The 24,571-nt window shown below is 54.4% G+C and overlaps 1 protein-coding gene across 1 annotated transcript in view; it reads right to left on the bottom strand.

The window, feature by feature from the left end:
- Positions 1 to 24,571, bottom strand: part of ADCY5 (adenylate cyclase 5) — a 141,336-nt gene that overhangs the window by 32,270 nt on the left and 84,495 nt on the right. The window contains exons 3-8 of the mRNA XM_010981526.3: positions 22,549 to 22,670; positions 10,512 to 10,623; positions 8,869 to 8,996; positions 6,689 to 6,847; positions 5,662 to 5,803; positions 3,507 to 3,647 (exon numbers count right to left, since the gene is read on the bottom strand). Coding sequence (XP_010979828.3) covers positions 3,507 to 3,647; positions 5,662 to 5,803; positions 6,689 to 6,847; positions 8,869 to 8,996; positions 10,512 to 10,623; positions 22,549 to 22,670 — 804 coding nt within the window. The remainder of the gene's footprint in view (positions 1 to 3,506; positions 3,648 to 5,661; positions 5,804 to 6,688; positions 6,848 to 8,868; positions 8,997 to 10,511; positions 10,624 to 22,548; positions 22,671 to 24,571) is intronic.

The following is a 24,571-nucleotide window of genomic DNA, read 5'->3' as shown; positions in this document are numbered from 1 at the left end:
GCTGCAGCTAATCCTCGCTTCACAGTTCACCAGGGGCTTGGACACGGGGAGCTCTGTCACTCAGTCATCCCCACTTTCCTCTATTTGGAGAACACAGCTGGGTTTGGGACAGGCTCTGTGCTGGATGCTGGGGGCACACTGGGATCTCACTTTATCCACTGGCAAAATCCATGGGTCTAAGCTCTTCCTGTCCCCACGCCCAATCCCTTGTCATTCCCCAAACCTCCCCTCCCCCTCCTCCTGGGCCCTGGGTTTGGCGGGCCCCCTCCCAACTCTGCCACTTACTCAGATGGAAATAAGACAAACTGCTAAGCGGATCAACCCCACATGCGAGTGCACACCCAAGCACACACAAGCTCACGTATACTCACCCCCGACCCTCGCTGAGCACACATAAAATCTCCTGAGAGTTCACAAGTTTAAGAAAATTAAACTCTGGTTGTTTGCAACAGCTTTTCTAGTATCTGAGAACTGATGTGTGCTTATAAGGCTCGAGTTGGCTGGGGACCCAGGAGGTGAGGAACCTGCCTGCCCCGGTTTGACTGCTGTTCTGATGTTCATATATCCAGGGCAGGGGTGAGGGTGGGAAGGGCCCTTACTGGCTGCCAAACTCAAAGCCCTGTCTAGAATTTAGCTACAAAGTCCACAAAGGATAGAAATGTGTCAGTGTTTGACCAGTTGTGGCAGAATGGAGGGAGGGGTCCCTAAAATGGGAAGGGGTGGGATCTGGGAGGCAGCGGGGGAAGAAAAGGCACCCCAGGACAGGCAGTTTCAGGTTGCCAGGACAAGGAGAGAGGGTGACCTCTGGTCCCTGCGGCTCAGCGTGGAGCACACTGCTGGGCAGACAGGGGGGTTGGCAAATGCTGGGGAAACCCAACCCCCAGATGAACACACGCCTCTTCACTCCCCCTGGGGAGTGGGATTTATGTTGGTCTCCACGAGACGGAGCTGTGCGGCTCTGAAACAGATGTGGGGCCCATGCGTACTGAGGTGCTGTCTGTTCTCCCGCAGCTGCGGGCTCCCCGGGGCCTCTGCAGCCCCTAATGTCACATCCGAGCGCCCAGCCGTGGGCTCTGAAATCCTCCCGGCTGCCTGGTGGTGGTCTTCCCTGGAAAAGCCAGACCCTTCTCCTTGTCCTCTGGGAATCGCCAAGCCCTCCATCCAGGTTGCAGGACCCACCCACCTCACAGTCCCGAGGAGCTGGGGTCACTCGCATGAGTGCTCTGTCTGGGGGCAAGCGGGACCCCTTAGGGCACTGGTGCCTAAACATAAACCAGCCCAGCTCCTCACTACATTTTAAAAGCTGAATAAAAGATGGAACAAGATTTAAAGACATAAATGACAGGTTAGTGCCTCTCTAACTGCTCTCAATCGCTGCTTCATCTAATTCCCAGCCCTCCACCCCATCCTCAGTGGAAGTCAGGGTTGAAGCTCTCTTCCTGTGTATGTTATTCAAAGATTTCTGGGCAAGTTTAACACCAAAAGCCAGTGGATCCTGGCCCATCCCTGGCCTCTCAGGTGACTCTGCCCAGCCAGGAGGGGGTGGGGAGCCTCTTCTCTCCCTCTACAGAGGTGTCCCCAGCCCTTTTCTTCTGCTCACTTGCCCTTCCCTTCCCTGCTGGGTGAAGCAATTAATACCATGGAGAAGCCTTTCCTGCCGCCAGTCTCCCCCGAGACTGTTTCCCCAATTATGGCCCTTCTGCTAATTCTTCCAAGGCTCCTTGTCCTAACAATGATTAATATGTCTGCCAAACCAGTGCTTATAGTCCAAACTGCCTCCTTTGAGACTCTGAGATAACTAGAATCCACTTATACCAAATATCACTAAAGAAAAACAACTTGCCGAAGATTTTAAGTCGAGAACATACCACGAGGTACCTGTCCTGCCTGCCCCATCTTCCTCTCCACCTCTGTCCTGCCCCATCTTTTTCTTTCCCACTCTTCACCATCTCCCACTCCCCTGTCCCTCTCTTTCCTCCCACCTGGATGAGAGCCTCCCTCTTTGCATTCTGTTCTCAGTCACCTTTCCTCTTACCCCCTCTCTCACCTCTTGACCATCCGGGTCACGTGGGTACAGAGACCCCAGGAGATAATTAAAAAACTGAGGTGAGAACAGGGAGGGTCCAGCAACTGCTCTTTGCTTTGAGGAGGGGCCTGAAGGGAGGGGGAGTGGTGCCTGGAGCCCTGGGTGGCACAAATCAGGTCTGTGGACATCCAAGTTCAAAACCCTGGGGGAAGGCTGGCCTCTCCCACTCTGTCCCTTATAACTTTGGTGTCCAGTCCTTCCAGTTGCTTCTTTACCATCTGAAGTTAAAATGTTGGTCTTGACTCAATTCACTTTATTTTCCTGTGCATCTTCTTTAAACCTTTGTCATCTGCTACTTGCTGGCTGGCAAGAAACAGAATGACTGGTGTCCAGCCTATCCACTCCCACAGACCCCTGGCTCTGTTTGCTGACTCAGCTGGATTCCCATGGAGTGTGTCTCTAATTTCTGCAGCTGCAACTTATACCTAGTGTGATCCACAGACCAATGGGGGGATCCTAGTGCCGACCTGGCCCCCATTCCTCTACCTGGCTCTGTGGGAACTAAGTGGGCACACACACACACATACCTTCCTGGACCCTCACCCATCCCTCCCTCACAGAGGCAACTCCACTTGAGAACCAAGCTGCCCTTGAGCTGAGGGGTGTGCTTGGATGTAGAAGCCAAGCTCTCAGATAAAAAGAAAGAAAATGCTGCTGCTGCAACCTGACTTTTTGTCATCCCTCTGTCTCTTCTCTACACCCTCTGAAGTCTTTCTACTATCACTGATAGAACCCAGGCAGCATATCCTGAATTAGTCTGTCCCTGGTGTGTACAGGGGTGGCTGGGGGTGTGTGTCCCCCATGGCAAGCAAGGTCCCCTGAGATGGAGGTGGTACCCCTACCACGGCCTCTGCTCATTCAGCTTGCATGTTCCCACTGGAAGGTTGGAACTAGCGGGGGTGTTTCTCAGCACAGAGGGCAAAAAGACCATCACTGAGTACTTGCCAAAAAGCACTGGAATGGTTTCTGAGCAACTGAGCCAAAGGATGTGTTTCAACTGCCTGAGAAATGCAGCAGATGCTGGAAGGTGTCTGACAAGCTGGTGCCCACCCAACTCCCTAGGGCTCCCCAGACAGAGCCAGAAAACCTGTGGAGGCTCTATCTGGACCCTGAGTCTGGCCAGTTGAGCCTGCTTCCAGCCTGCACCAGCAAGTTCTGCCAAGTGGGAGAGAGGAAAGGGCATCGGCACTCTGTTCCAAAGCCAAATCCGGCATGCCAAGAGATGGTGGGGGCCCACGGAGAAAGCCAGGGGCTGGAAGTTAGGCACTCTGTTTCCTGGTCCAAAGTCGGGGTGAGCCTGCTTCCAACATTTCCTTCTGTGGCTCCCCAGATTCCCTTGGGCAACACGAGGGGCCTGGACCATCCCTCACACCCTCAGAAGGCTCTAGCCCCAGAAAATGCTGCCCTGCCAGCCACTCACCATCCGCTTCATCTCCTTGGACACCTGGTTGCCACCCAAGTGGTTGTAGAAGGGGCGCTCAGCCCCCCAGTGTGGCGGGTTGTGCCCGATGGAGTTGGTTCTCTGGCGATTCATCTTGGCAATCATGGCCTTCTCTTCTTTCTGGAAGAGCAATACAGATACATCAGCCTGTGGGCAGGGCCCGCCAGGTGGGCCTGAGCAGCGAGCTTCTCATTCCTCCCAGGTGCCTGGCCAGGTAGGGGTGGAGGCAGCTGCCCCTCTCTTCTCCGCACAGCCTTCAGCCCAGAGTTCTGCCAGGATCCTAAAGCTCTCCCAGGAAAGCAGCCTAAATTCCTCCAAATTCCCCAACAGCAGCCCTGGCTGGTGCACGTGGGAGCAGCAGAACAGGATGGTGAGGCCTGTCTTGTGAGGAAGAAAGGGGCAAGGGAATGTCTGTCACTGGCAGAGAATTTTAGGGATGGGCAGAGCCTGGGTCTGGAGATGCCTCGGGGTGATGGAAGGAGAGGAAACCTGAGATTCCAATCTCCAAAATATGCATGTTCTAGCAGAGCGCGCAGTAGGACAGGCCCTGCTGACCAGAAGGAAGTTGGTTCATTAGAATGTGAGGTTCAGGGCTGTCACGCGTTGTACAAAAATACTCACGGGGGCTCAGCTGGCTACACACGTGCCAACCACAACCTTTGTCTGTCCAGCCACCCAAACGGGCTCAAGGTGGAGGGCTGCAGCGGCCCAGGCAGGCCTGAGGCAGCCTTCCCCTCACTCCCTCCTTGAGCCTGGGAAGGGAGCCGGTCAGGCCAGGGACGCAGAGGGGAGGGGACACGGCCTGCTCTAGCCGGCACTGCTGTGGGCCGGGGCTGGGGCGGGTGGTGTCCCTCTCTGTCTCCGTTTCATCTTTTCTGAACCACTTGTCAAGCTAGGAGAACCAAGACCCACAGAAGTTAGGGCAGAGGGTGAGCCTTCAGCCTGGGAGGGGCAGGAAGGTGAGGCTGGAGGTTCTGTGAACCCAAGAGAGGAGGGTGTGGGAGGAGGGCCCGGGTGGATTTCAGTTCAGTTATGCTCCTGTCAAACAACAAGCAAATGTTTAAGAATGAGTTAATTAAGCCTCTCAGGAGCTTCCCCCAAAGTGCCTAAATCTTCCCCACCCCCTTCCGGGTGTCTGCGCTGGGGCCTGATGATAACAGCCCCCTCAGGGGCCCCCGCAGCCAGGGTCCCTGAGCTGGGGTGTGCTTCTGTGGAGGGCGAGGTGCCCCTCTGACGGCCCTCTCAGGGTGGACGTCTGCCTGGAAGAGCCCTGCTGCCTTTAAAAGTCTACTTTTGCTGTCTTCCAGACATCCTCTGAGCTTGCCTCATGGCTTACTTTGTCTTTAACTTCTTAGGAAAGAAACAGGGATGCTTTTCTCTATCAAAGGGCTATGACCAACAGATAAATTCAATTGAAAGATTCATAAGTAAAAGGCATTTTAATCTAGGGGGAAAGAAAAAATGGGTGAAATACAAAAGGTTCTCCTCATTTGCTTTAAAAATTAAGAATATTGAACATGACACTATTAAAAATAGAACACTGAAGTCTGCTAATAATTCAGCTTTATATTTTGGCAAGTGCAGGCTGAGACAAAAGAAGGAAGAAGACAGAGACTAGAAAGTGAAAGAGGGGGAAAGACAGAGGTTCAAGAAACAGATATTTAAGTACAGGTAGAGAGAGAGAGAGAGCCATCTAGTTTAGGCAACAGACAAGGAACGAGATGAAAATAATTATGCTGTACACCAGAAAGTGACACAACATTATAAACTGACTATATTTCAATTTAAAAAATGGGGGGAAAAAAAGGACAAGGTACACACAGAGCTCCTCGATGCTTCATTTTCTCTCGTGGCCTTCTGGTGCATTGTTACTGATTTGAGGTCTGTTGCATTTTTGCAACAGAAGAAAATGAAAACATTCCCTCTTTGCCATGAGCCTTTGCAAGGCCTCTGTAGCTCTCACGTCCTTTCTAAGAAGCAGGAACCAGGACTGCATAAGGAATTCAGGACTTGACTCAAGGAAAGAGTAAGAAGAGAAGGAAGCAGCAGGCCCAGAAACGTTCCTTTCTAAAAGAACGAAGCCCCTCCGTCCCTGGCTTGCCAAGCCCCCCACCCCAGCCCTTGGCCCCCGGACCCGCTTCTGGGTGCAGCGCAGGATGAGGAAGGTCTCGATGCTGTGCTCCTTGAGGTAGGCGTTGCGCTCGCCCCCACAGCCTGGCTCCACTTCGTAGTCGCCGTTCAAGTAGTTGAGTGTGGCCTTGGTGATGTGGATGCGTCTACAGGTGGGGAGGGAAGCAGGGAGAGGAGGGCAGCAGATGTGAATTCAAAACCCCGCTCCCAGACAGAATCAAACTGCAACCAACTCAGTCACCATTCAAATCCCAGGGCCCCAAACTCTGGCTCAAACGTTAACGCCATCCTCGATCCTGACCTCAGTGGACTGTATTCCTCCAGCGTCATCAAGATGGCTCAGGTGGACCCCTCCCGAGCTCGTGTCCACAGCGACCACATCATATCACATCGACATCAAGTTAATATCATAATAACATAACACATCATTAGCCTGCTGGGAGAACACGGCCTCCAGCTCACAAACTTTGCAAACCTGCTTAGAAGCCAGAGGTGGCTCCTGCTGACTACAGGATTGTGTCCAAATTCCCCAGCCTGGCATGAATGTCCTTCCTAGTACAAGCACTGATTCTCTCACTGGTTCCTAAAAAGCCATCTGCTCTTCTTCCATTCCTTGGAAGTACTGTGCTCTCCTCTACCCTGCGCCTGTCCTCAGCCTGATCCCTCAGCCTGGCACCCCCTGCCCCACCTTCCTCACCTGCCCACATCCTGCCCAGCCTTCCAGGCCAGCTCATGTCCCACCTCCTTACGTCCTGGGTACCCCCCAAATTTATCCATGGTTCCTCCCTGCTCTGGAAGTCTACTCTACCTCCCACATCTCACAACAGGCCACCAGGTTTTGTGTAAATATCTTCTGGGTGAAGACTGGGTGAAGGTGGGGACCAAGCTCCCTATAACTTGCCATGTTTGATGTCAGGGTTGGTTACATAGTCACCTCTACTTAAGTTCTACCAACCCCAAGGCTGTGGCTACCCTGTCCTGCCCACCTGAGCCCTGCTCCCCGCAGCAGCCACCTACCCTCACTCACTCACCCTGCCTTGCCTCCAGCCTCCATGTGGTTGGCCAGCGTGACGTCGTTGGACCAGACGTCGAACTGCCACTTCCTGAGACCAAGGACGCCGCAGTGCACTCGCCCGCTGTGGATCCCCACGCGCATGTTCACGTTCACACCCGTCACCTCCCGGACCAGCCTGGGGACGGAGCAGGGGTGAGGCCGGGTGGGGGTCAGGGCCAGGCGCAGAAAGTGGGGGTGGCTGGAAGGCAGGGGGTCGGGGTGCGTGAGAAGGTGCAGGGGTCAAAGAGTCATTTCTCTCTGGGCCAGCCCAAATCCTGAGTCCTAGACTGTTCAGCCGGAAGGGAGGGGATGGGCCCTGGTGCTCCTGTGCTGTGAGCCATGAGAGGCTTTGTTTCCCAGCTTGCCCACAAGGTGGCGCAGTGCCTCACACTAAAACCCAGGCCCCACTGCTTCCCCCTTAACTAGGGCACCTGAGACGATCGGTTAACAATTAAGTTGTGTTCTGAAGACACAAATGCATGTTAGTGCCGACTCAAGATAATAGGAAAATTATATCCACTCCAAACCCCATTCATACAATTCTCGAATTTATCCACACTGCTGCTTCTTCAGCGTTAGCAGGATAATGGAGAAAGAGAGGACACATGTCCTGCTCAGGGAAGAAGGGGAACTGGGCAGGAGCAGGGGACCAAGGGTGCTCCACATGCTAGAAGACAGCTCCAGTCCCTGCCACATGCACCACACACATACTCGGGGGTCCCCAGTAGATGGGTGGGCCGCCAGTAGGAAGGGCAGTGGCATGGAAGCTAAAGAGCTCTGGGTCTGTGGAAGAGGGAACAAGTGCTCCCGGGGGAAGGTACAGTGTGTACTTTTAGGGACCTGGACCCTCCCTGACACTCTGGGGATGGGCCCACTCAGCCAGCTGTGGGGCTGGCAGGCTGACTTGGCCTGGTGGCCAGGAACACCATGTGGGCCCCAGCTCTCTGCCAGCCCACCAGGGAGAGGCTGACACCCACCCACGTTATCCATCGTCTCTCTTGTCCTGGGGTCAGCCCTTGCTGGAGCTGTGTCTTCCGTCCACAAGGCCTCTGGCCACTTGCTTAGTTTGATATATCTCATTCTGCCTTTTGGGCTTAACTCCAAGGTCACCTCCTTCAGGAAGCCTCTCTCTGTCCTCCCAATGGAATCAACTGCCCCCTCTTGGGCCCTTCCACCACAGTTTCCCTCTCATGCCTGATGGTGTCTCCTGGTCATGCCTAGTATCAGAGCAACAGGAGGCATGGCCTCTCCCCCTCAACTGACTCTGTGCTTCCAGGCGACGGACTCACTGTCTAGATCGGGCACAGGGGCACTCGGCAAACATTGCCAAAAGGGACTGAGCCAAACAGGACGGACGTGGGCTGGCTACTAGGACCTCTGACCTCTGTGGCTCTTCCTTTGCCCTACCCAGGCTCCTTCCGAAGCTCAAAGTTACTGATCCAGGATGCAATCTTTGACCTAATCCTTTGGTTGACATGTAAGCTTGGACTGTCCATGTTGTTTAAAGACCTTCTTCTGGAGGAGGGGCTTCTTCTGGAGGAGGGGCTCCTTCTGTGGTCAGCAATGACCAAGAATTGGCCAAAGATCCTATTTACTGTAGCTCCCAGGAAGGATGGATTTTCTTAAACGAGAACACCTGTGTTTGCATCTGCCTGCCTAGCACTATTATCCTGGGGAGCTGTTTAGCCCCTGTGAGCCCAGCTCTTCTCATCTGGGAAGCAATGGGGCCAGTAGGTTCTACCCCTGTCTGGGTGGTTGTGAGAAGGCATGAGGGACTGGAGGGCAAGGCCCCCTGTGGCACAAAGCACAGCCCAACTGCCAGCCAGTCCTCCTCTCCTGGAGAGCTGGCTCCACACTTCTTGCTGCCCTGGAGTCTGAAAAGCCCTCCCTTCCTGCAGGACATGTCCTTCTGTGCAGAGCTTCTAGGGATGCTGTGGGCAGAAGAGCCCAAGAGAAGGCTCAAAGCCTGGGGGTGCAAATCAACCCTCCACTGTGGCCGGGGTCCTTGGGAAGTGGCTTTCCCCCACTGTTTCCCTGCCCCAATCTGTTCAACATCAGTTACTCGGGCCATGGGACAGTCCTCCTGCAGATGGGCAACCCCCCGGAGATGGACAGTGTCCCTGCAGATGGGCAGGCCCCCTAGAGACGGCCACTTACGAGATGGCCTCAATCATGTCCATGCCCATCTCCACGCAGCAGTGGGCGTGGTCAGCCCTTGCTTCAGGCAGCCCCGAGACGCAGTAATAACAATCTCCCAGGATCTTAATACGTAAACAGTGATTCTCCTGGAAAGCAAATTAATTTTAAAAATTAAAAATAGTAGGAAAGAGAAGTGGGAGAGAAAGGAACAGGAAGCAAACAGATTCACCCCATGCCTGGAATAACTTGCCTTTTAGGGCAGCAAGCACAGACCCAGCGCAGGCACGAGGTATGGCCCCGGCCCCAGGACAGGCTTATCGGGTGCTGTGGGGCACGGAGGACAGGCTGAGCAGCCTTGGAGAAGCATTCTAGCCTCCCCCGGCTCAGGAACTCACTTTTATGGCCATTGCTGAGGCCCAGGAAGAATGCACTTGGTCCATTGTGGCAGCAAACACGGAAGACTCATCAGGGTGATGTAGGCCCTAAGCTGAGACTCCCAGCCCCGAGCACGCTCCAACTCTTGGCCTAAGGTTCTACGAATAGTTTTCCGATTCTTCTTTTATGAAAAGACTGAAGCAGAAATGAGATTGAACCAAAGCTCGCCTGACCCTCAGCCTGTCTGAGATTTTTATCCAAGAGAGTCTGCTAAACCAGCAAGACACCCACAGAGCTGAAGTGCCTGCTTGCTGCAGGGTCACCCTGGGATAATTGGGATTGAGATGCACTGTCATTAATCACCAACTCTGAGCTGCCTGAGTCTAGCTCCCAGAAGTTATTTCATGAAGCTGGGACACTGGGACCCGAGTGTTTGTGAGGCCTGGACTCTCATCTGATAATGCCCAAGGGCCAAGCACATCCCCGTTCACCTGGCCCACGTTCAGTGACAAAATCAGTGAGGCGTGAGGCCCATTATCCATGCCTTCAGAGGCCCTGGAACTGCCTCTGACCAGCACCAGCCTCTCATCCATGATCTGGTCTGGTATTCTGTGACGGCCCAGGGGATGGAGAACACAGCAGAAAGTGGTCCCTGACATAGGACTCTGCAAAGGCTCAGAGTGTCACTCAAAGCCACAAAGGCTGGGAAAGGACGCCAGAGTGTAAACAGGGACTAATGAACGAATGTGTCCTTCACTGCTCCATGCACTGGGGGCCACATATGTCCCAACGTGGAATAGTCCTCTTTCCAGAGCCCTGGGGGTGACCCAGAGCTGTCTGCAAGCCAGTTGGGATCCAGACTTATTCTCTTATCACTCTGACCAACCTCATCAGGAAAGTGACTCTGTGGCACCAAATTTGCTCCCCTAAATACAAAGTCTACAAATTCGGGGGTCTGGGCAGTGTTACCAGTAAGCCTCACCACCCCCATCCACTGATGGAGGGCTTGCTGCCTTGTGACCAGTGACACTATGGAAGCATCTCTGAGAGTACGACCGGGGCCGACATGGGTGTGAGGACACAAAGCCACAGCCCGCAGGGCCCCTGCTCACCAGTTCCCAACAGTGAGCTCAGCCCAGCAGGGCACACGGCAGCAACGTGCTTGTGCCTAGGGGTCAGCAAGTCCTTGATCACAGCACCCTACCTCAGGCAGCCCAGACCAGGCCACCTTTCCAGACCAGGCTCGGGCGCACGGGGGCCCCAGGACCATGGGCAGGGCAACTCACCGCAGCCAGCTTGTCAAAGCGGGCAAAGAGCTCGTTGAGGGTCATGACCAGCTCCTGGGCAGTGCACTGGGACGCCAGACTGGTGAAGCCCTCGATGTCCGCAAACAGGATGCTGTGGAGACAGGCGGGGAAGATCCCCATGAGGGAGGAAGGGACACTGCTGGGACACCTTCCACCTCAGAGGGCTGCCTGAGTGAGTCCTGAGGGCCCCACACAGCTGCTGGGGAGGGGACAAAGAGAGATGACACTGGTGGCCTCTCCCAGCGAGCCCAGAGATGCAGGAGGGGACAGCCCTCCTCTCTATCTCCCTGCACCCTCACTCACACCCAGGAGGAAAGGGGGGTGCCAGCGCATGAGGCCTGGGCATGTGTGGCTGTCTGAGGTCATGCAGATGGGGCCCGGCACCCCCAATCTGAGTCACCTCTCAGATCTGCCTCGCTTGACTCCTGAGCGGCCCCCTCAAGGTAGCTGGGCCCAAGAGGGGGACTTTGGTTCATCTGCTCTGAAGGTGTTTCAGGCCCTTGTGGCGGGGATACAGAGGTCTCACTTTCCAACCCCATACACTGGGGAATCCTACCCTAAGCCCTTCATCCCAAGGGAGTTCTTTGGAAGGGACAGACTAAAGAGGCCGAGGGAGGAGAGAGAGGGAGGCACAACCGGTAAGCATCTCTGGAAACCCCTCACCTTGTCCCTGCCAGCTCCTTCATCCTCGGGCCCCCATCAGGTGCCCAACTGGTCCCTGCATTGTGGGCTATGATCTTTTATCTGTTCCTGAGATTGAACACATCTTCCTTTTTTCTCATAACAGACTCCCAGAGGGGAGGCCCTAGGGCTGGAATGTGTAAGGGCCCCTGGAGTTTTTCCTAAAATGGACACCACAATTTAGTGACTCTCGTGTGCTGAGATGCTCCTGGTGGCTGGGCACGGGGCTGGGCTTTGGACCTGCCACCTCACTGAGTCCCCCAGGCAGTCCTGAAGGAGGGCTGGTGTCCCAACCCCACAGACGAGGAGGCCAGGCCTCAGGGAGGAGCCACTGACAGCTTGGCGGGGAACGCTTCCCCACGGCCTGTGCTCCCTCCTCTGATCCACGGGGCTCCTGGGGCTCCAGGCCAATGGTCTCAGTTTAAATTAGAACGTAGAACTAAACATATTTAGTGTGTGGGTGTGCATTAAGCATGTCTTTTCATTCTGATACCTGACATTTGGGGCCTTACTGACCTGGGGAGCCTGCCCCTCTAAGGCCAGCCAGTTCCAAGTGATAGTCAACCATTCACTTAGAGTCCGGAGCCCCCTTACCTGCGTCGGGCTCTGACACCTGGACCACTACTCCCCTGCCTGAATCAGCCCAGGGACAGGGGCCGTGTAACTCAGGACTGTCCTATGCCACAGAGCCCGCTGACATTATTCAAATTAGCCAACGCCAAGCCTGCGTACCCTCTCTCTCCTGCTCCTTCTGGCAGAAACCACAGTATGGGCTCTTACCCACACTTCCCCTCATTCAGGCTCCTGACTGATCCCCACACTTCCCTACGTGCCCCACCCCATGGCGTAATGTGCCCTCTCCTCTCAGAAACTGTGAGTAACAAACTGTCTTCAGTAGCAGCTGTCTCCTGGTCTGTTGGCCTCACCATACTTGGATAATGATAATATCTACATTTTGAAACAGTTGGATACTGTTCTAAGCACTTTACATGTATTAATTCATGTAAGCCTCACAACCACCCTACAGAGCTGGAATCCTCTTTTATAGGTAAGAAAACTGAGGCACAGAGAGGTTGAGTCAGCTGCCCAAGGCCACACAGGCAACCTGGCTCCACAGTCCAGGAGATGAGCCAATAAATATTATGCTGTCTGTTGGCCCCACAGTCATCTTAAACCAGTGAAAGCACAATTCACTGGTCTGGCATTGTCTATGGGGCAGAGGGAGGTGGAGGGTAGGTGTGGCAAGTAAAGGACTCCATCAAGAGAGGACGCACTCGGCAGTTCCACACCAGCTCCCGCGAGGGGAAGTGAAAGAGGCTGGGCCACCAAGGAGCTCCTCCCAGGGCTTGGGCCAGGCTGCGTCACCTCCCAGGAAAAGTATGAGAGAGCAGTTCCCATCCCCAAGCCCAGGGTTGTTTCCCGGCATCCTGGCTCCTCCAGCCACTCTGACCCCAGCCCAGATCAGCAAAGACAACCACAAGAGGAAAGCCAAAGAGAGCAGAGAAGTTGGGGGAGCTGATGAGAGAGGAGACCAGTGAAGGGGAAAGAAGTAACGCTGAGGGGGAGGTGGGGGAGGAGAGACCGCTGGTCAGCCCACGGGCCTCAGAACTCAGACGAGCTGCTCCAGAGTGGCAGCCACGGGGCAGGGACTTGGAAGATGAAGGGAGCCAGAGTCTCCATCAAGCTTTGAGGCCTGGTGGCTGGTGCAGCAGACAGGCTCAGCGCCCCACCCGGAGAGGTCTGTGGACACCCATGCTGGTGACAGAGGAGCATGTGAGGGGGAGCGGCCATGCTCCCCCCGCTGACCCCTACTCCTTAAGTAAGTCCACACCCCACCCCAAGCCACCTGTCACCTCCCGGCCTCTCAGTCTCTCAGGCAGCCGCCCCGCCCCACCCAGGAGGAAGGGAAAGGTCTCTCCCAGTCTTTGTAAAAGCACCCTTACATAGCTGCCCTAGAAATTCTTCTTTAACTCTAAGGAAATCAAAGCTAAGGGAAGCTAGGGTCAAGATCGGCTGCTCTAGAGTCAAAGAACTCCTCCAGCAAGAATCAGTATTTCAAATGCAAAGCCGACAGACACCAGGCCCAAGGGGCTGTTCCCGCTGGGTCCCTGGCGATGCAGCAGATGCCTGGCTTTGGGGGCTGATGTGGCGCTATGGTAGGAAGGGAAAAATACCCAAACCTGGCAGAGGCAGGATTGCTACTGGGCAGGGTAACCCACAGCACCAAGCCCGGGAGGAGAGGGGAGGAAGAAGAGAATGGGCTGCCCCCAGAAAAACGAGGCAGATGCGTGTGGACCAGGACTCGGGGGCCTCGCTTCACTGAGCTCTGAGCCCTGTACCTGCCAGAGCCACTCAGCGGGGACACCTCTGCCTGCCCTCTATGGACACGGGGCGGGCTGCGACCCTGCTCTCCTCCACAGGGGGCCTCACCGGGCCTGGGAGAGCACTTTCCCCTACTGCAGCTCTCAGCCCGCTAGACCAGAGACTCTCAGACCCGGCGTCCTTTAGAATGACCTGGGAGCTTTCCTACGGAGAGGTCCCGGAGCCTCATCCCCAGAGATTCTGACTTAATTGTCCTGGGGTGGGGCTTGGCTATTGATTGTTTTTGTTCTGTTTTGATTTATTTTAATCTTTCCTGGTAATATGCAAGTTTAAATGTCAGCTTCTCAAGGCTTCCACCACCCTATTTAAATTTACAACCCCTCCCATAGGGCCATCTCCCTTCCCTGCTGTCTTTTTCTCCATTGCACTTTTCACCATTTAATACATTATTTTTGTTGCTGTTACTGTTGTTATTTATTATGATGCTTCTGTCTGTCTCTCCCCCCACTAGAATGTAAAGTCTCGGAAGGAGGGATCTGGGACTATCCCTTTCAGGGCTACATCCCAGCACTCAGCACAGTGTCTGGCACACAGAGCACTTGCTCAATAAAATTTTCAATTGAATGACTGAGTGAATGAGGACAGGTCCCACTGCCCTTGCCCTCTGCTCTATCCACCCCCTCTGCACACACACACCTCGCGCAATATCCAGCACATAGCAGGTGTCTGTATTAGTTTCCTAGGGCTGCTATACCAAGTCACCACAAACTGAGTGGCCTAAAACAACAGAAGTGTATTCTCTCATGGTTCTGGAGGCTAGAAGTCTGAAATCTAGGTGTCAGAGGGCCCTGCTCCCTCTGAGACTCTGGGTAGACTCTTTCCTTGCCTCATCCTAGCTTCTGTGGGTGGCTGCCGATCCTTGGCCTTCCTTGATGGCCACTGCGTCATTCTTATCTTTGCCTCCCTCGTTACACGATGCTTTCCCCATGCGTTTCTGTCTTCACACAGCATTTTCTTCTTCTTACGCAGACACTACTTAATTGGATTAGGGGCCCACCCTCATGACCTCTTAACTTGATTTCATTTGCAAAGACCCTATTTCCAAATAAGGTCACCTTCACAGGTACCAGGGGTTAGGACTTCAGCGTATCCCCTAGGAGGACACAGCTCAGTATATATTTGAACTCAGTGTCTAACATATATTTGTTGAATGGAAGAGACTATTCTTAGTTTAAAGTAAGGAAGAGTCAGGACCAGTTACTCCAGGAGCTCTTCCTTCTACCCCACCCACTGGACCTCCTGGGGTCCCAAGCATGCCATCTGAGATGCAAGCCTGGGGAGCCTGGCACCCAGCAGACGCCCAGCAGTGTTCACAGAGCAAAAGGTGGGACGGTTATGGGGGCCAGGCAGCCTCCGGGTCTGTGCTGGAGACGTGAGAAACAGCGCCCGTGTGGAAGGGGCCTCTGGGCGCCTTAGAATGCCTGAGCCTCCATCCAGTCTGCTGCCAGGACCGACTCTTCTGTAGAAGGAGTTCTTTCAACAGCTGCCAAGGAATTAGGGATGGGTAGGTGGCTGGCCCTCTTCCTTCAGGTGGTGTGACAGTGACCAGCGGCCAGGGAGGAGGTGGCTCAAAGCAAGGCGTCTAACTTGTGTGGAAGCTTAGACAGGTCCCAGCTCTGAACCCTGCAGTGTCTCCCACACACTTATGGGAACTCTGCCACCTCTACATTCCCCTCTCCTCCTGCCAGAGGCGAAGTCACACTCCTCTGCTGCCTCGGGGGAGGATTCTGCTTAGCGACTGTCACTTCTGGAGGCTCCTCTGTGTTACAAGGTTTACCCAAAGGCAGGCTGTCTATTCTGCGGGCCAAGACTTCCTGCTCTGCTCCTCGGTCATGCCCAAGGCCATTTCACAGCAGCACAGGGCCCAGACTTGCAGGAAGGTACTAATTCATCGATTAGCTCCCACTTGAGAGCTCATCTTGGCAACGCAATCAGGGCCTCGTGGAGGGCGCGCAGAAGCTGGGGAGGCCCACTCCCGCTATGCGCTCCTCCCTAATTGCTTTCCATCCATCACTCACGGTCCATGCTGCTCCAGAGGCAAGAGCAGGCAGGCTCTTCATCCCAGTGACCACGGCAGGCCCTCAGCTCTTGTTGCAGCTTCAGCTCAGACTCACCATGTGCGTTTCTGGTTAAGCGCATATCCTCACTGCTGCTCCCTGTCGCTGCCAGCAGGCCCCAGGACTTGACAGAGCTTCTGGATAGCCAGGAGCTGGGTTCGCCAGGGGGCTGGGTGGCAACAGCACAAGGACCTGCCCCTCTGAGCTCCTGCATTCCTCGTCTGGCATGGACAGGAAATTCAAGAAATGCCAAGAGGCAAACCATCTATCTGTCCACGGGGGCCCAGGAGGCACAGGGACCTGGGAAACAGAGGCCCTGGGGTGGGGAGCCCTGTGGTAGCTGAAGGTCCTGGTGAAGCAGGGCAGGAAGAGCCCCAGAGGCCCCCAGTGTGTAGCCTGGGGAGGCCCAGCCACAGGCCAGGGGTCTCTTTTGGACTGACAGGGCTGTTCCCTCAGCATCCCTCCATTTGCTCCAAGCTGTACAACCTGGAGAGCCATGTGGGTCCACACCCCTTGTACGATAAAGGAGGGGCGGTGGGTCACCCGTGCGCACTAGGAGAGCAGGACAATCAGATGTGGTCCCATCGACACCTGGCTGAGAATGGACACCAAACCACTGGGTGTTTTCCAAGGGGTGGGGGAATGGATTAGAGCTGGGCATCTGCATGGGGAGCAGCCAGAGGGCCTCCTGAGGGCACAGGCAGGGAGAGGCCGAAGGAGAAGGCCACGAAGAGGATGCTGAACACGCTGGGTGTCTGCGCACACCTCTACAGGGAGCATCCGTCCTGGGACGTCCGTGCCCACTCCACTCCCACGGAGACGGGACCCCTTCCTTCGGAAAGCAGAGGGCCCTGTGACTAGCCTGGCACCTGGCAGGACTGGGTCCAGGGGAATCTGGGGTCAAGGTATGACCTGGGATCCCCATGGCCGGCTGCACGGCCTTCTGCAGACCCCATTCCAACCCCCAGCCCTTCGCTCTTGTTTCTACACACCAAATCCTCCTCCCACCACTGCACGGTGAACCCTCATGGCACCCACAGGCTTTCTGTTTACAGAGACTTGTGAGAATTGGGGAAATGCTCCCTAAAGAAGGAGCGCGGAAGGGAGGGCGCCTGCGCCAGGACCGAGATGTAGTGGTGAGGAGATGGGTACTTTTTGTTTTCTTCTCGTGCTGCTCCTAGTTTCCAATTTTTCTACAAAGAACATACACCCTTTGTATATACAATAAAAATGTTAATTTTTAAAAGGTCAAAAAAATTGCATTCTTCTTTTATGCCCTGATTCTAACCCTTCCATCTTCACAATGTGTTCTTTGACTCACCCTGCCCAGAATCAGCCTTCTTAAGTCTGAATCCTTTTTAGAATTAGCATCACGAAGCACAACTGAGTCCAGTTGTTTCAAAGACAGCCTGACATGTTCAACTGGTCAGTGCCCCTGCGCTCTGACGGCTCTCCCTTTCTGTTCCCCCCAAGGCCCCCCAGTTGGAGTTCAGACAGTCGCTGGATCCTTTCCCCACCAGTCCCCATCCTGTGTCCCAGGACAAACTCAGGTCTGTTGTCAAGACCCAACCCCACGCAAGGATGTGAAGAAACTGGAAGCTTTGTGTGCTGCTGATGCAAAGGTAATGCTGTGAACCACTATGGAGAACAGTACGGGGCTCCCTAGAAAGTTAGAAATAGAATTATCAAATCACACAGCGATTTCACTTCTAGGTATACACCCCAAAGAACTGAAAGCAGGGACTCAAGATGTTTGTACACCCATCCTCACAGCAGCACTATCCACAATAGCCAAGAGGTGCAAGCAACCCAAGTGTCCACGAACGGATGCCCAGGTAAACAAAATGTGGTCTATGCATACAATGGAATGTGACTGAGCCTTAAAAAGGAAGGAAAACCTGACGCATTCTATAATATGGATGAACCTTGAAGACATTAAGTGAAATAAGCCAGACACAAAAAGATAAATACTGAATAACTCCACTTATGTGAGGTACCTGGAGTAGCCAAATTCATGGAAAGTAGAATGGTGTCTGCCAGGGGCTGGCAGGACAGGAGGAATGGGGAGTCAGTGTTTAATGAGTACAGAATTTCAGTTCCCCAAGATGAAAAAAGCCTCTGGAGACAGAAGGTGGTGACGGTTGCACAACAATGTGAATGTTCTTAATGCCACTGAACCATACACTTAAAAATTATTAAAATGGTACATTTTATACTATGTATATTTTACCACAACTAAAATAATTAATTGATTGACTAATTAAAAGACCCAACCCCTGTGGCTCCCCCAACAGGGCCAGCTGGGTGCTCAGCCACTATTCCCACGGCACCCGGCCCAGCGGCCCCTCACTGGGGAGGGCTGGGTATTCCCTAAGGGGCAAGCACGCTGTCTTCTCTGTCTACTCTGAGTCATGCCTGGCACACATAGTAGCAGCTCAGTAAATGCTTGTGGAATGAATGAGATGATAATATAGAGAACACTTTCTCTGTAATTGATGTGAGATATGACAAGAATCTTTTCTTAGTGTCAGGTTGGAGACAGGAATGCTGCGTGTTTGTAGACCACTCCTCTCGTTGGTCTGCTGGCTGTGGACGTGGGGAGGTAGACATTTTTCCTCTCTGCCCACAGGGTGCACCATCCACCCACGGGTATCTGAGCATCGCGGACATTGTAGCGCGGTCATTATAATTCAGAACCACGCCACAGCTGAGCCAGACGCCAGGGCGACCTGGGGACACAGCCAAGTCCTTGAAGGAGATGGGAGAGGAGATGATAACCTTAAAAGGGGGAGGTTCGGGAGAGGCTGGGGAGAGAAGGGAAGGGGGTGCACGGCAGCCCTCCCCAGACCCTGCTACTCCCCACTGTGTACGGAGAAGGCATTACCTCACTTCCACCCCCAAGTCCGCAGCTTCCCCTCGCTCCAGCCCCCCAGGGCTCCTGGGTCTCTGAGGATGAGGCTCTCCTTCAAGCCAGTGAGCCCAGACCCCCATGCTCTATCCTGAACCCCTCCCAAGTTCCAAACAGACGGAGCCCTGTGAGGAAGGTATTTCTTCAGCAGAGGTGCAGCGTCCCCTGGAGGAGGTGGCCTTCTCTCCATCCCACAGACAGTGGGATCTCTGGAGTGATCCTCCCCACCACCCACAACCTGTAAACCTGAGGGCTCCCGTGTCCTGGCCAGTCAGGTATGGGCCGTTCTCACTCAGCCAGGACCCTCTCAGCCTGGCTAGGTTTTCCCTGCTCCCTGAAATCTTTGGACTACAGGGTGACCTGACCTTGACTCTTGCCTGGTAGCCTCCCAGGAGCCTGCTCTGCCTTCACAGGGCGAACAGTCTGCAGCCACCTCCTGGGGCAGGTGCTTTACATACTGCACCCCCTCTACCCTTCTGCTCCCCTGCAAGAAGCTCCAGGGCCCCCTCTTACAGGCTCTGCTCCTCAGTGGCTTTTGTCACAATTGTAACGGAGTGCCTGAGTGGTGAGTTGTCTAGCATCATACCCTGCTAGAATGCAAAGTCCAGGTCCCCGGGGTCACTACCCCTACTCCCCATGTGATACGTTCCCAATTTACTAAGTAATCCTTGTGTGTGTGCCCTCCTGAATACAAGGTGAGCTTCCCATTGACAAAGACGTGTCCCCCTCAGTCCCCACCATGGTTCCTGCCTCTAGCTGAGTGTCTGAGAGCACAGCCGGCAGTTCCCAGCGATGAAGGCAGAGGTTAAACCTTTGCTGAACAGATGAGTGGTGGGCATCAGCATTCCCATGTCACAGAAGAGAAAACTGAGGCTCAGACTAGGTAGCCTGCCCAAGTCCCCACAGCTACTAAGTGGCAGAGCAGGTGTATGAACTAGTCGGCTCAATACAAGCACTCATCTTCCTCCACAATGGTGACCTCTCTGCAAGAGTGCCCACTGGCACGGGGTTCCGGCTGCGTCAGTGCGTTTACTTTGCCTCCCCCTTGTGGTGCCTTCGCTGGGCGGCCCCTCCCTCTAATCCCTGTCTCCCTCCTCCCAAGGCCGGGCACGGAGGTGCCGGCTCAGAGCAGCCTCTGCTGGCATGTCCTGGAGGCCCTTGTCCCAGGTGTGGGGACTGCACGGCCTCCTCTGCCCTTGACGCTGCAGCTGCAGGAGGGGCAGGGGTCTGGGAGGAGGTGAGGGCAGGCCGGGGGGCTCTCAAAGCCCCAGGTCTGAATCAGGCAATGACCCCAGGGCCCAGTGACTTGTTCAACCAGAGAGGCTGAAACATCTCCACCTGTCACCACGCATCAGATGGGAGAGGCATCTGGGGGACCCACAGGGGTCTCAAGGGTTCCTTGGCCTTTGGCCTGCCTCAGCCCACAGGTGGTAACTCAGCACCAGAGCATTTGACAGGCCCCCCAGAATCCCGGGGGTTATGTGCTGTGCAGTAATTCTCCTCATGGCCTCAGGGCCAGGGGAGAATGAGGTCACGGAGCGTGGGTGCCTGTCTGTCACCCTTCCTCACCCAGGCCAAACTTTCCTGCCACCCATTAGCCTCTTCCCTTCCTTAGGGCCAGGCCCAATCTGTCACACGGCAGAGATGATTTATTTTTCTTGTGGCCTTGCTCTCAGTGGGGTTAGAGAACAGCATGTCATCACCCTCTCTAAATATTACAACTCCACAGAGAGTTGACGAATGTGACTCATCACCCTTCCACTCCAGCTCGAGAATCCCCAGGCCTTTCTTTGTTGATAGGAGTGCGATAATAATCATAATAATAACAGTAACAACAATAAGAGCTGCTCTCAATTAGCGAACACTTGTTTTGTGCCAGATATTGTCCTAAGCACTTTCCTCACATTATTTCATTTACTCTTTACAACCCTGTTAACTAGGTACTCTTCCTATTTTGTCACGCAGATGAGGATACTGAGGTTCAGAGTGGCTCAATGCCTGTAACTTGCCCTGGTCACACAGCAGAGTCAGGATGACATGCAGGGCTGCCTAACTCAGGGCCCCAGGGCTAGTCACTGGAACACAAGCCAAGCCCCAAAGTGCATTTCTACACTGTGATGTCATCCCTCCACCTACTACTCAACCCCCAACCCAAGCCAAAGGTTCAGCCCCAAACCAGAGACCAGAGCAAACAATGTGTTTCCATCAAGAGCTGCACCCAGCGAGTGGGGCGGCGGCTGATGAAACAGAGAAAGGGGCTCCAGCGGGAGATTTGCATATGATTACTTGCGGCTGGCCTCTGATGTGAACCAGCCACCCCTAGTTCTGGCAATTTCAGAGTCAGAATTACATCTATCCCCATGCAAATGATGGCATCTTGGCTTTTCCCTTTCATCTCTTTCCTGATTGCTGTCATTGATCCTGAGCACATTCTAGAACAGCAATACCCCCACTGTGGCTGGGGTCTGACTCTGGCCGTGCAGATCCTCAGGCCAGTCTGTGATGAGGGTACTGCTCTTTTATTGACCCAAAGTCGCAGCCTCAGTGGGAGCAGAGGGAGGGAGGGGGTGCCACCCTGGGCTGGGCCACTCACTGGGGAAGAGGCCTGAGACTGACCTCTGCTGGAGGGCTGGGGGCCCAAGAGCCAGCAACAGAAGGCTGGGCATTGAGACGATGCCCGCCCTGTGGGAGGACAGAGGGGTAAGAGGGCCACGTTCTGGGAAGACACAGAGGTGGCCAGATGTGCTGGAAGTGCTGGCCAAGCCAGGCTGAGAACCTGCGCCCTGAGTGCAGGACGGTTTCTGAAGGGCAACTTTCCTGGATTTAACTTTTGTGTTCCAATTTATAGTTAAATAAATCCGCTGGAAGCTCTGCTAAGAGCAATCAAGGAAAGACCTTTTGTCCATGCTCTGTCTGGAACAGAGCAATGCCAGGGCCAGTGGGGTGGTGAAGACAGGACCACGAGAGAAAATTCCAGAAGGGTGGAGCTCAGGGGTATATAAGTGTTGGGACCACCTGGCAGGTCCCTCCTTTCCAGCTGAACCTTGGGCCTCTGGGATTTGTTCTGATGAAGAAGGCTGTTTCTTTACACGTCCTAAGGTGGGGATATTATTCCATTTAACGTCTTTATGGAAAATTCAACCCAAACCTCCAAAAGGTTCTCTTTACACCAGTCTTAGAGGACTGTGGGTCCTAGGAAAATGCTCCCAGGGAGAAAGTAACCCCTCAAAGGCAAACACAGCAGCTCCTCTTCTGGGCACGTGGGAGGATTATCGGCTTTCCAGGAGCCATGCTGGATGAAGGCCACTGCATCGCCTCGTGTCCCCGTGGAGTATGCAGAAGCAGATTTTGCACTCTATTAATCTACATCTGCTTGCACGTCCCTGCTGTCAGCACTTCTGTCTAGGGCAGCAGCAAACAGGCAATAAAAAGAGCATGGGCTTTGGAGTGGGCCGACCTGGGGGCACCCTGGCTTTACCATTCCTGACTGAGTGACCTTGGGCAAGGGTCTCAGCCATCCCCATACAAAGGATGCTGATAAGGGTCCCTACCCTGCAGGGCTGTCAGCCTCCTGATAGGATTAGTAATAAGGTGGATAATGCCTGGTACAGTGCCTGGCACACACTAGCTTAGAAGGTATGGAAACTGCTGTGAAGATTGAGATGATGATGGTGACATTTGGGCCCCACATTTGTGCTTTCTGTCTCTCTTGTTAGGCTAGGAGTTTCCCCAATAGCTGGTGGTGTGGCTTTCTTCTTCCTCCTCCTTCCTTCTACATCCTCTCCCTCAGCCTCACCTCCTCCCACCAGTACCAAATCACTTAACAGACCTAAAGGGGTAGGGCTGGGGCACTCCAGACAACACACATTCCAAAGCCACCAGACCACTCTGTTGGGCTGTGTCCTCTTGAAGGGGAGGGAGGGGGGATGTCATCTCCTTTGGGGTTTGGTCTTCCCACCCTGGCCTCGCCCCCCAGCCTCAGCCCTACCTCACGTTGTCATGTTTCTGGATGTAAATCTTATGGAACATCATATCCTCCTGCTTGGCGTTGATGTCTGCTTTCATCTCCATGGCAACGTGACGGGGAAGCACAGACAGCAGAAGCCGCTCCTGGGGAGGCAAGCAGATGCTTTCATCACAGCTCCTCCCCTTGCCTGGCAGTCCCCTCTCCTCCCAAGGCTTCACTCCTTCACATCTGTGCCCCCACCCGCAGGGCCCTGGAAAATCTCTCAGGCTCTCCTGAAACTCGTGTGGACAACACTGCGTGTGTTGGGGGTGGAAGTCATCCCCCAGGGTTCCCTGGCTCCCATCTCCCTGGGACACCTCCTGGTTCTTCAATGCATAAGGGGAAAAGCAGTCTTGGTGAACCTATATACCAAGCACCTTGGATCAGAGTCCTGGATGTCACCTGAGACCTTGGGCAAATGACTGAACTTCTCTGAGCCTCAGCTTCCTCATCTGTAAATAGGGATGGGGTTGTTGGATGCGTTAGATGAGATTCATGCAGTCATCAGATATTCACTGAGCACCTACCTACCGTGTTCCAGGCATAGTGCTGGGTGCCCGGAGTTATAACCATAAATGAGACAGGCAAGGTTCCTCCTTCACAGAGTCCCCATCTCGTGGGGCTACAGGGTACAATAGGGCACTGAGCAGGGGGATCTGACCTAGGCTGGAGAGAAGTGGGTGGTCACAGAAGGCTTTGTGGGGACCAGAGGATGAGGTGTGGAGAAAGGGGATCCATTTCCACATTAGGGAATGGTGGTCCAGATGCCCCCAAAGCAGGTGACCTTCACACCCAATGTCTTACTACCACCATCTGACATCAGGCCCACTCACCCTCCCTGATGTTCACTCCTGACGGCTCTTCTTCTCAAGTTCCCTGCCTCTGCCCATGACACCCCCAACTGCCTGATCACCAAGGTCAAGACCTTGCCTGTGTAAACTGCTCTTACTTTTCAGAACTTTTCCTCTGCGACTCATCCCTCTCCCTTCAGCACCGTATCCAGCCCTGATCAAGCCCCACTGGGACACAGCACTGGACTTGTCCTTCCTGTCCTCCACCCACCCACTGCCTCCATGAAGTTCTCACCCAACTGGGATTCCAGCCACGCTGTTCAAGCCGGACAGCCTCTCCTCCGCCCTCCTTGCTCCCTGTATGGTCCCATCTCTCCAATACCCTGCCTTTGTCATGTCACTCCTCTGCTCCAAACCTCCAAAGCTTCCCTGGGTTCCACCAGCCCCGTCAAATGTGGATCCTTCTGGACCCACCAAGTTCACTCCTTATTTTCCACTGCAACCCAATGCCTTCACTCCATCAGCCCCATCCCGTGCCTGCCCACTCCCTCCAGCCCGGGCCTGGCTGGCATTATCCTCCGGAAGCACCATCCCATCATCCCATTCTCCACCTCCAGCAGGCCTGGGCCTCTTTCAGGTCCTGTCTGGATGACCAGGACAGTCTTTGAATTGGTCTCTCTGTCTCCAAGCTTGCTGCCTTTGACTCACCCTCCACTGCAAGCCAGCCAGTGATCTTCCTAAAACATACACCTGACCACGTTACTGCCCCATATAAGCCCTTCTATGCCTCCTGCAGCTTCCAGGGTCAGCCACGCCCCCAGTCTGGCCATGGCCTGGCTTCTCCTGCCCCATGCTCACCTCCCAGTGGTCCCTGAACTGAAATCTGCCCTCTGCTCCAGACAGCATGAACCACAGGAAGCTTCCCAAGCTTTTCATAGTGTTTTCTTGCCTTGGCCCACGAGCTCCTCAGCTAGAATCACCATCCTACATACTGCTGTTGCTACCTTTCCTCAGGCTCGCCCCTTCCGAGGAGGAGGGTCCTGGCTCTGGCTGCCAGCATCCACCCCAGGCCTTCCTGTAAAGTCCCCGATCGTTCTGTTTCAATGGTCTGTTACCGGGGTCTCCCTGAGGATGGGAGCTGTGTCTTGTTCAGCTCCACCACGGACAGCCTTATACTCGGGAAACTTTGTGAGCTAGTGAGCTCTCTGTGGGCC

This window comes from Camelus dromedarius, chromosome 2 (genome assembly GCF_036321535.1).
Source record: "Camelus dromedarius isolate mCamDro1 chromosome 2, mCamDro1.pat, whole genome shotgun sequence".
NCBI lineage: Eukaryota > Metazoa > Chordata > Mammalia > Artiodactyla > Camelidae > Camelus > Camelus dromedarius.
This window is presented reverse-complemented; position numbering and strand designations above follow the sequence as displayed.